Source organism: Stenella coeruleoalba, assembly GCF_951394435.1.
Source record: "Stenella coeruleoalba genome assembly, chromosome: 2".
Taxonomy (NCBI): Eukaryota; Metazoa; Chordata; class Mammalia; order Artiodactyla; family Delphinidae; genus Stenella; species Stenella coeruleoalba.
In genome coordinates, this window is record NC_137147.1 from 169,789,588 (window position 1) to 169,801,709 (window position 12,122).

The following is a 12,122-nucleotide window of genomic DNA, read 5'->3' on the forward strand; positions in this document are numbered from 1 at the left end:
TATACCACTTCCTACTAAGAACAAAGGGGAAGAAAGTCAAAGTGAATGCCCTCTTCGGGGGTTTTAAACACTGGCCAAAAAAAGCAATCATTGCTCTTGGCTTAAGGGTCTTTTTCCTCCCAAACATTAATTTGTAAAAGGTTATTCCAAATAAAACAAGAACACTAGGAACTGTAAGATTACAAATTACTTTCAGGGATAAAACTCAAAGCAGGAACAATCAACTTAATGAAAGACAGGCGGACCAGGTTATAAACGCTGTAAAACTGACAACACATGTAAAATAACTTTTTGGGGGGAGGGGGGAATAGTAAAGGATAATTATATTTAGCAAAGGACAGAATTACAGCAGCATCAGTTTCATAGCCTGTTTTCTTAGGCGTACTGGATATGAAAATGTAACATTCTATTACGGACCAGTGGGAAAGAACAGAATTGAAAGCTGCAGAGTCAGTGATTCACAGACTCTAATGAGCAACGGAGTCACCTGGGGATCACGTGACAATGCAGCGTCTGACCTGGCAGGTTTGGGATGGGGCGTCTGAAGCAGCAGAAGACGCCGATACAGCTGCAGCGGGTCTGCAGACCACACGTGAGAACCAAGAGTCTACTGAATCGTGGCTACGAGGGGATTTGTCTGGTGCAGAGTGTGGAGAGTCTAGTGTATTAAGTGTGTTATAATTACAAACGTACCTGCCTGAATGCCTGTCCCATTATAGTCTGTCCAACTCTGGTTTCATTAAAATGTGAAACTTTACAGTGAAGAATGATAGTTCATTGCATTCACTGCATTAATTCATTAATGAAATGTTTAATAATACTACATTCAAAGCAACGTATGGATTGACAAACTAAAGGGCTAGAAAGGCAGAGTCAAAAATGTACAAACTCCTTAGCACAGATGCTATCTCCTCCCAAATTCTTTGCCTTTCCCTTCAGTTTCAGACATTGATAATTATTTATTACAGATTTTGTATAAGGCCATAGGCCCTCCCATAATGGCCTGGCATATAAAACTTTACAAATTCTCATCTTGATTCTGCCTTAACTCAATTTTTCAATAATCACGTAAGTAGTCCCAACCCACAATATCTACTTCCAATGTGTGGAGGAATTTTTTTAAGGCTCATTGTTTTCCAATAACCAGTGAAATTAGGAACAATCACACTGTGTCAAAATTCAGAATGTACCTTTTATAATCACTATGAATATAAAAATATACGAATCAGATTTAAAGAAAGCCTTAGACAAACAGACGATCAGAAGAGTGAATGCGATTTTACACACAATGTGTGATCCTTGGAATGACTCTAAGGCCTGGAAAAATCCATACTCATTTATTCCCACAACATTCCTATGTGATAGAGCCAGGTGCATTTTTCCACTTGAAGATAATAAAACTGGGGTACAGTGGAACCGAGTGACATGCCTAAGGCTCCCGCCTAAAAGCTTCCTCTGAGGTAACAAAAAGGGGCAATTTACAAAGACAAGGCTAAACTTTTGCCATTAATTAATACCAATCACTGACTTTTTGTAACCTTTGACATGAGATAGAAGTGAGTGTGTGTTGGTAAGGGCAGTACCGAGTAAGGCAGGGTGCTGGTCTGGGACCTAGAACATTCTCTCCACTCACCAACCCTTGGATATGGCATTCAGCATCTTTGAGCCTCAGTTCCCGGGACTATAAAGTGACAGAGGATAAGCCCAGGGGAGGGGGCAGGCTGAACTAGGTCTCTCCCTCAGACCTCCTATGACTCTAAAAAATGTATTTCCTCGAAGATATGGCTCTAGGAAGTGCAGGGCAGCACAGGCCTCAGAAGGTGATTTGATGTTTTCCAGCAGAAGTCCAGTCACAAGAGAGTCCAACCACCATCTGAGCAGGGGCATGATCATGGCTTAGGACATCTGGGCCAGGACTAAAGAGAGATGGCAATAGTTCTTAGAGCAGCATGGAAATAACACATCAGAGGTTCCAGATGTACTTGGACAATTTCAGCAAGAACGAGAGGACGAGCTAAGGGAAGGAGGTTGCGGACACACATGGAATGTAGTCAAAACAGTCTGCTATCTAGAAATTGAATATTGAAATTCCTCAGTGTCCCTTGTTGTGTCACAAAGGAAGAGTGAACCATAGCCTCATACAGGATGCCTGGGCAAGTCTGGGAGGCCAGGAGGAGAAAGGCCTGAGAGAAACAGAGCTGGGGAGTGACCTCCAGAAGCCCCAGAGGGTCCCCTTATGTGTAAATAAACGTCATAATCAAAGAGCATGACAGGTGGAGGCAACCCTGGAGATTATTCCAAACCACCCAATTTACAGATGAGAAGACAGAGGCCCAGAGGGCAGAAACCACTTGCTTTGAGACCTGAGTGGGACGGCATCCGTGGAAGGCCTTGCAGAGGCCTCCACCCCCTGACTGGTCTTCTGAAATATCCTAATAGACCTACCCTAGTCTAGAAGCCATCAGAAGAGCAGACATTCTAAGCCCACGATGTACACACTCATCAGAGGGTTCTGAACATCAAAACTATCTCTTGTGTTACATTTAGTTTATTCATATTCTCTCAGGTTCATATTGTCATAAGCAGAGGTCTGATGACCTTTCAGGTTCCAAACAGCTCTGATATTGAAGCTAGAAGACAGGATAAGCATATACACGGGTGCTCTACATTAAGACTGTGTGACTTTGGGCAAGTTATTTAAGCTCTTTGTGCCTCAGTTTCCGTACTAGTAGAAAGGTAATAATGACGAGAATCACCATCACTAGAAGTTTGCCTGGGGGTTAAATTAGATAAGACAGAGTTTTGATAATAGTGCCTGGAACAGTAGCACTCCTTAATGGTAGCTATTATTATAAATAGCAAATTTCAACCTAGAAGACATTTAGAGGTGCAGATCAACATTAGCAAACTACTCTGTGAGCTGGTGAGTCAAAAATGAAGGACTTACGGAATGGGTTCTTCCTGTTGGCTCCTTTCTTTGGCTGCAGTGTGGCAGGCGGGATCTTAGTTCCCCGACGAGGGAACGAACCCGTGCCCCCTGCAGTGGAAGCAAGGAGTCCTAACCACTGGACCGCCAGGGAAGTCCCTTCAGTTGGCTCTTGAGTCCACCCTGGCCAAGCCTCTGGTTCGTACCCAGTGAAGATCAAGAACCACATTCTTGTCACTCTCATACTCTCCATTTCACGGCTTACTTTCCACAGCCCTCAATAAGAACCACTTGCAGTTTGAAAAAGAATTTAAAACATTTTACACAAGTTAAGTTTCAAGTCAAAAATTCCAGCCCCACTAGGTCTCCCTTCTATCCGTGGCCCCTGCTCAGCTCCCAGCATCCTCTCCAGCCAAAGGGCAGGAGGGATGGCAGAGAGTAGGCCAGTTCTTTAAAAGATGGAGAAAGAACGGGGGAGGTAGCCAGCAGAGCTGGGGTGACCCCTTCCCGAGGAGGGGAGGAAAGCAGGCTGGCTGAAGATGCCGACGGACTTGAAGGTACAGGGGAGGGAACGTCAGGGAGCCTGACGGCCGGGCCTCTAGTGACCTTGAGGTGGCGGCAAGGGCAAGGAGGGTGAGCCGCGGCGGGCTGTGGGAGGGCTTGAGGGGAGAGAAGGTTTGGAAAAGCAACCTTGGGATGCCGGTCTGGAAAGTCATTTGTGTAACGTACTGGGCTACCACAAAATCCACAATCCCGTTCAATGCAGAGCCTTAAAAGGCTTATTTAATTCAACACTGAAAATACAGACGTAATAGAAATCTGACATAGCGTCTGCCCACAACCGTCACTCCTTTACTACCTTTCTGTCCTTTTCAGGTTTTCAGGTCTCAGCATGTATGGCAGAAAGAGAAGCAGTGAGAAGTTGAGGGCAGTCAGACCCCCCACTCCTTACTCTGTTATCTGGTTATCTGCAACGAAAGACAGTAGGACTTAATGGTCTCTAGGTTTCCTTCTTGCTCTACGAATTAGGGTTCATTAATGTGTTACTGCTTTCAGTTTGTGGAGACTTAGCAAATGGACGATGATTTGCTTTTAGTTTGGGGGAAATCTAATGATAAATGTACGCAAACCGCAACAAACTGGCTTTTATTCACTGGCTACCCTCTTCTCCTATACGTTTGATAGTTGTATATTATAAACTATGTAATTCCTTAAATTCACTTGTTCTAAGTGGAAATACTATTAACATAAGCCCCTACATCAAGAAAAAGGCAGCCGAAATCAATGGTGGAGGGGGAAAAAGTTCTCCTATTGAATATAGACTAATCTGAAACTCCAAACATTCTTCTTCCCTAATGGCTTTACTGAGCTATAATTCACACACCAGACCATTTACCTATTTAAAGCATACAAATCAATGGTTTTTAGTACGGTTACAAAATTAAACAACCATTACCACAACGGATTTTAGAACATTTTCATCAACCTCAAAAAGAAACCCTATACCCATGAGCAGTCCCTCCCATTCTCCCTCCACCCCCCACCTAGGAAACCTCTCATCCACTTTCTGTCCTAGAGATCTGCCTGTCGGGACATTTCCTATTGCACAATCATCCAGCACACAGGCGGCTGTGATTGGTCCAAACATTCTTCCCCCGAGTCCCCGGAGCACACGCACCCCGAGGGGTCCGGCTGTAGACCCTGGGCCGTGTCTGGGCGAGCGAGGCGACATCATGGGTGCTCCCTGTTCAGTCCAGTGTGGTGGACCCGTGACAGCCAGCCCACGCTGCTTCTGAGGATGCTGCCGGGCTTGCTGGGGAGCTGGGGATACCATAAACCGCTGGACAAAAATTAAAGTTCTAGGGCTTCCCTGGTGGCGCAGTGGTTGAGAGTCCGCCTGCCGATGCAGGGGACACGGGTTCGTGCCCCGGTCCAGGAGGATCCCACATGCCGCGGAGCGGCTGGGCCCGTGAGCCATGGCCGCTGAGCCTGCGCGTCCGGAGACTGTGCTCCGCAACAGGAGAGGCCGCACCGGTGAGAGGTCCGCGTACCGCAAAAAAAAAAAAAAATTAAAGTGCTAGGGCAAAGCTAGTAGATGCAGGGCACGTAAGAACAGGATGATTTAGTCCATTTTGCTGGACGATTGCCTCTGGATAAGTAAGCTCACTGTCCACCACTCCTGTTTTCCACAGCCAAGTACATCACAGATCTACAGAGACAGGCTGGGACCTGGGACCCTCCGCTGCACTGCTTGCACCTGGACAATCATCTCCTCCAGCAAGAGATACAAGGAAACTGTAAGGGACTAAAAACAACTACATGCAGTCGGGGCAGATTGTGAACAAGATACAAAAAGACCAAAAACACAACTGCCACTTCTGAGGTGTCGGGAGAAAAGCAGGGTCCTGCACACGATCCCTGCGCCCAGCACCACCTGGGGGAGGGGCTGACCACCCTAAGCCCCCCTCCATCCCACCCCCACCCTTACCCCGTTTAAAGGACCAGCTTGCCCACTCAGTGAGCGAGGATGGGCACCTGTTACGTGCTTTCGCTCCCTAGTGCTGCAGTATGAGTCCCAGTAAGGCCTTGCCTGAATTTCTCGTCTGGCCTCTTATCAATTTCTGTTGATTAAGGAGTCCAAGAACCCCGGGGGGTAGCATTACAACACCACATCTCAAACCTCAAGAGCTGTGTTTGAATCTCTAGTGCCATGTCAGCCTTCAATGAGAAATAAAGGAAGATAATGAGAGATGAAACTCACTCTTGAATGGCCTTCCTGCATTTATAATTGGAAATTTATTCTCCTTTCCCCAAAGAAAGGGATTAATGGTGCTCGCCTCCAAGCCTCTAAAAGTCTGCCTTGAAGATGTTTATTTCCACAGTGGGAGGTCCAGGATTACTGGGGCCTCCAGGGGGGTGGAGGAAATGTCAATTTAATTAGCTCATCTTTGCCACCAATTTTTCTATACTTCTCATAAAATGTCACAATCTATCAACATCAACCATTACGGTCCCCTATCCATTTTTTCAATACCCAAGCATTTTGAACATTTAATACCCTTGAACTACTCATATAGTCTTACAGACATTTGGGTTTTTTTTTTTTTCCATTTTGATATGAGTTTGTATTTCTGCTAAAAATAATGTATGAAAGTTTTTCCATTTAGTCAACAGGAAGGCCATGTACAATCAATTCTGCCATGCTCAAATGTGTAAAAGCCAGCTCCTTACAAAGGAGACACGGCAGTATCATGTACAGGAACCTGAGTGACAGTCAGTGACCTATTGGCCGTGACTTAATAACAGATTCAGAAATGTGACAGCTGGGAGGGCCTCAGAGAGCATGGAGTCCTTCTCCCTCATTTCACAGATGAGAAAACTGAGACCTACCAGGGCTAAGCGACCAGATTAAGTCACAGTATCCGTCACTGAAGATCCAAGACGCAAACCAGCTTCTCAACTCGCAGGAAAATGTTCTTTCTCCCAACTCGGGCTACCTGTTTCTTGGACCTGACACCTGCCCTGCTGACAACTCAGGATTACGATTACACGCCTCAAATCACACGGCCCAGGAGCCGGGAGCCACAGCCTGGACCTGGGTTTGCGTTTGACGGATCTGAGTGAGCAGATGGTCCTCTGACCTCATCAGGGAGGGAAAGACCAACGTGCTAACATCATCATCAAGGATTTATTAAAAGCCCACTGTGTTTAAAGCCCTGTGTTATGCTCTTGGGGAATTTCAAAGAAAGTCTGAGCTGTGATCCCAGGCGTGGAATGGCTTTCACTGCAGAGGGGGGCAGAACACTGTGCAATTGAACACTTATTAATCATGAAACAACTTACCAGAAAAGAAGGAAACAGATATGAACGGTAATGACCAGCAGAGAAAGAAGAAAAGTTGCAGGAACGTCACTGAGCGCCGTGAGATCGCCTTTACAAAGATCAGGTTGGTACTTGACTCAGATTAAAATACCAGAGGCCTGTGTCCGAGGCTCCTGATAAGCAAACAGGCAGCATCTGCCCTGGACAGGAGCTCCCTGGCAGGGATGATTGTCAGCGCTCGGCTGAAAACGAGACTTAACCCAACGTGGGCTCAGGAACGGAAAACGCAGGCCAACAGCAAGGCTGAGCTGTCAGGTGGGGTCAGTTTGTGGTGGGGCAGTAATTGGTTCAACACTTGAGAAACAGCAGAAAAAGCACGTGAAAAAAATCTGAGGATGCTGATGGGCTGGGAGCGAGTTTTCCCTAAAGTCTGTCAGGAGAGACGTCCAATCTGAGGGGTGCCCTTTGGCTTCCAGCCCAGGTGGAGTTTCTGTCCGCTATTCATCGTGAGAATTTTATTTTTAAACTTGAAACAAGAACATCAAAAGTTTAAAACGTTAGCTTTTTTTTTTTTTTTGCGGTACGCGGGCCTCTCACTGTTGTGGCCTCTCCCGCTGCGGAGCACAGGCTCCGGACTCGCAGGCTCAGCGGCCATGGCTCACGGGCCCAGCCGCTCCGCGGCATGTGGGATCTTCCCAGACCGGGGCACAAACCCGCGTCCCCTGCATTGGCAGGCGGACTCTCAACCACTGCGCCACCAGGGAAGCCCTAAAACGTTAGCTTTTAAAATTAATTATTTTAAAATTAGAATCCTCTGTTACCAATACAAAGAAGAAAATGCATCCAATGTGAATAACGAGCGATTCTAATTCGGAAGATGCGGCAGGGGAAAAGCAAACCTAGTATTATCCTCCACAAAGAACCAGAGGGCTCAGTTTCTATTATATGGTGTATTTAGCTTTAACTGCATCATCGCCATCCTGTATAAATTTTTGGTTTCTGGTGGGCAATCCTTCCTGCAGCTCAGAAACTTCAACCGAAGCCTCTAGTTGACTTCCCAGGCCTGTCATAAGAGGTTCTGATACTATGAGAGACTGGAAAGAGGGATGCAGGTTTTCTTGAAGAACATTAAAAATCAAGATGCCTGGGTTTCTGTAAATCTCATTAGCATCTAATACAGAATCTGTCATGTAATAGTTAAAAAAAATTCCTTCATCCTTTCTTCTCTTCTGCATTCCCTATGATGTCTATCACAGAGCCTTACACACAGTAGGTGCAAATAAACACACACTGAGTTGATAATCGTGCGTGAAATCATCCACCTATGGGGAGCGGAGCTTAAAGTGGCAGAGGAGATGGAAGAACAGAACTGTAGCAACCGTAACAGCGAGGCCTCTGGGGGAGCATTCAACTTGAAAGACATCTTAAAAGAACCGTCATGGGGAGTCACATTGTCCCAACAATGATCAGAACACAGTTCACCTCTGTGCATATTACAAACCAGTGAAGTGATTTTAAAAAGCCCTAATAAGTTGGAGAAAATTTTGAATCTGAAAGCACTGAGCATACATGCATACACATACGCACACAGGTTTACATATGTATGTTCAGTGACACTGTTGTTAACAATGAGTATTCTAGAACTGTTGCTTGAATTTATCTTTAACAGCAAGAAAAAGAAGTTGTTTTTAAAAGACATTGTCAAGAAATCAAAACCAGAGGAAAGATACAAGTGTTTACGGAGACAGCAGGGATGTTTCTCAGTTCCTTTCACGAAGTTTAAGTTGGCTGACGGAGGTCAATTAAGTTGGCTAATTACTATGTTCTACTTTGATCAGATGGATCGATACTGACTTTTTTCAGGTGCAGCAAAACTGCATTCACACACGCAAGGCAGGTGGCGGACATTTATCCATTTGATATAACATGAAGGTTTGAATACTAAATGAACCGCACGGTGGAACTCCTTTCCGCCACAGAGATTTAAAAGTCATTTGTCCAATAAGCAAGCGCTTCTGAAAATTAAACAGAGCAAGGCAAGGGGAACAGTGAGGGGCCTGGGCCCCTTGAGCCATCCAGTGCCTCCAAAGAGGATGAGACGCCGGGTCATTGATCCCACTTTTTAAATCAGATTGAGAAAGAGAGTTCAGTTTGGCACTAGGTGTCAACTGATACCTGTTACCTGTTCTGGCCACAGTGAATGAAGTGTCCGGGCAGTGGTGAGCCGAAGAGCCGAGACCACAGCCCCGCCGGCCCCCGCAAGCGCACTGCACTCCGCCTCCCTGGCTTGCGGCGCGCAGGCACCCAGACGCACCAAGCCAGAGCCACTGTTGGCACAACTTCCTCCGTTTTCCAAACCAAGTAGCCAACAAGGTGGGCTAAGCCCCATGTGTACGATCTTATCTTCCGTTTAAACTCAGGGGCCCTGCCCCAGCTGAAAAAATTTTAAGAGGTACAAACATTGGGAAAGGTACATAGAAATGGGGCCAGTACAATCGGCCCTCCGTATCCGCAGATTCCGTATCCGCAGATTCCGCATCCGCAGATTCCGCATCCGCAGATTCCATATCCGCAGATTCCGCATCCGCAGATTCCGCATCCGCAGATTCCAACTGCAATTTGATCTACAGTTGGTGGAATCTGTGGGTGCAGAGGGACTGTGTATGTCTGGTTTACTAAAGTTACTGTAAACACCCACTTTTTTATTTTTTAATAGAAATACAGTTGCCAAAGAGAAAGCAGCAATCTAAATGCCAAAAGCACCAGGCATGGCTGAGGGAAGGAGTGGTGTTCAAATGATTAATTACACTCACACCGGTTCTCCCTTGTACTGATCTCTCACGCTAAGAGCTTAACAGACTTGCCAATTAGTTCCGTGTGAATCATCCTCCACTCGCCTAATTTGCCTTCAAAGTTTGTATCAGCAATTTGCACTTACTTAAATATCAACTTACATGGTTTTGTTTTTAGGGGGGAAAAAGAGAGGGAAACCCCGTTCCTGTCTTAGTATTTCAGCAACTAAGGATCTAATAGATCCATTTGGATCTCATTTAACAGGGCTGGTTCTCAGAAGAAATATAAGGACTTCACTGTGGTAATGAATTGAGGAATTTAACAAGATCCTGTAGCACAGGCCCTGAAAGTCAGTTTCTGTGAAACGCCAGTATCGCTATTTTATTTTTAAAAATTAAAATTAAAAAAAAAAAGGAGGGGCACAAAGGAAGATACACACTTGAATGTAGCAGCAGAGTCAGAGGAGATTTTCTTAGGATGTCAAAGCTGTTCATTCTTTTCAAAGCATACTATTTTCATAGGCCTCTTGAAATGTAATAACAGTTCTTACATAATGTAGAATGATTCCTTTTTATTTTATACGAGGCTTTTTTACAATTCCAAAATTTATTCTTTAAAGGTGACTTGGCTTTTGCAGCAGTAAATTCAAGTCCAAGTGTGATCGAAGTTCTTTCTCTCTTACACATGAAGCCCACACCTGAACACTGGCTCCATCGCAGTTTTTAAAAGCAAACCGAGCGCTCACACCCTCCCCGCCCACTTCCCCTCAGCCCTCTCCGGGGCGCACCCGAGCCTCTGCTCAGAGCCCGGACCTCCGTGGAAACCTTGGCCAGGTCCACAGAGGAGGGAACGTCACCGGCAGCCTGGCCAGCGTTGCTTTTTCAAAACATGGCAGCTTCAAGGCTTCTCATGCCTGAGTGAGCCTGTGAGAGATTCTTGGAAACTTTCAACAATGGGGCAGGGCAGGGAGGCCCACAGATCTATAAGAAAGCATGCTGGCTAAGCTTGATTTGCCTTAGGGCCCTGTTCTTTAAGGGAAAGTACAGGGTGAGCTGTGCCAGTATTCACCTTGTAAGGTCACCCGGGGCAGCAACAGGACACGTAATGCAAGATAAAAGGATTTCTGGTTTGGGGCAAACGAGAGAAAGTGTTTACCACATTTAAAATAAGTCAGTACTCTTACAGTAAAATAAACGGCCTGCCATAACAGACCAGAAAGCAGCCCTTGTATCTCCTGCCTTAGATTTCTGCTCTTAAAAAAATCCTTGGCTTCTACGAATCTGGCCAGCTCTGTGAAAATCAGGTAACTGATGCCTGGTCTGTTCTCAGGAGAAATGACCAGAAATGACCAGATCTGACAGCGATTTTAAAAGCTGAAATTGAGAACTGGGCAAACATGGGGAGAAAAGCAACAGGGCACATCTTTACATGGTGGGTCCCAAGAGCAGGAGACGGTACTGCACAGAAGTGTCCCTGGGACTGGCGGGCTCCTGGTGGTGACAGCGGTGCTGCAGTCACTAGACCGCTGGGCACTGCAGGGTTCTAAGGGGGTCTCTGACAAAATACCGCGGGGAGGGCCAGGGTGGGCCAATTCGGCAAATCAGCAAGAACGAAAACAAATTTCTAAGATTCCTAAGTGGCCTCTGCAAATAAAGGAAATGTGAATTCAACACACATACACAGCCCTAGGGGCTGCCAACCCGTTTGAGGGCAGAAAATCAAAAGGAAGCTCTGCGGGCAGAATACTTTCATCTGTAAGTGAGAATATTATATAAAACTCACAGGCTTGCTCCCTTCCCAAAGAATAATTTCTTCTGCGGACTACTGAAATCATATTGTATAGTGGTCCCTAACTGAAAGAACCCTTTATTTCAGAAAGAACACTGAAAAATTCTCATACAAAATGAAAATTACTCTTATCTAATTACTTGTCATGACAAAAATGTGAATCCCATTTTACAGCGCAAAAGGCACGATGAAACCCATGTGAAACGAATGTTACGAAAGCAACTCACCTGGAAATCCTGATCATCGATTCCAAACCTCTCCCGCAGGTTACGGAAAACCATCGGGCAGTATTCCTTAAACTTGAAGTGGCTCGGCATGTTTTCTCTGAAACAGGTTGTGGAATAAAGTTCAGACGTACAAACAGTGAACCAGACTTGAATCTGCCACCATCATGCTCTCCTGCAGCCAAAGAAGCACTTGGGGTTCCCGACCCACAGAAGGCACAGGTGGGTTTCAAGGGGCCAACCAGAACCCACAGTAGGATCTGGGGGACAGAAGGGACAGACACGCAGGGGAAACGGTGAAGGAAAAGCAAAGAGCTTGGCGAGGCCGGGAGGGGCAGCACAGAGAGCCACAAACAGGGCTCCCACACTGGTCCTGGGTTGCCTGCTGATGAAATCTTACAAAACAAGACTGACTCTCACTCCTAGATTGACCTGTTTTATCTTTTATATACATACCACATTCTATATTCACATAGAAAAGATCCCTTCAAAAGGTCAACCTTTAAAGGGCATTATGAGAATAATTAATACATCAGCTTCACATTAGAACAATGGCCCCATTAAGGAAT

The 12,122-nt window shown here is 45.8% G+C and overlaps 1 protein-coding gene across 25 annotated transcripts in view; it reads right to left on the reverse strand.

Annotated features, from left to right (window-relative positions):
• PIP4K2A (phosphatidylinositol-5-phosphate 4-kinase type 2 alpha) overlaps positions 1 to 12,122 on the reverse strand; it is a 485,936-nt gene that overhangs the window by 58,518 nt on the left and 415,296 nt on the right. For all 25 annotated transcript variants that reach the window (XM_079913303.1, XM_079913297.1, XM_079913300.1 and 22 more), the window contains one exon: positions 11,557 to 11,653. In XM_079913303.1, coding sequence (XP_079769429.1) covers positions 11,557 to 11,653 — 97 coding nt within the window. The remainder of the gene's footprint in view (positions 1 to 11,556; positions 11,654 to 12,122) is intronic.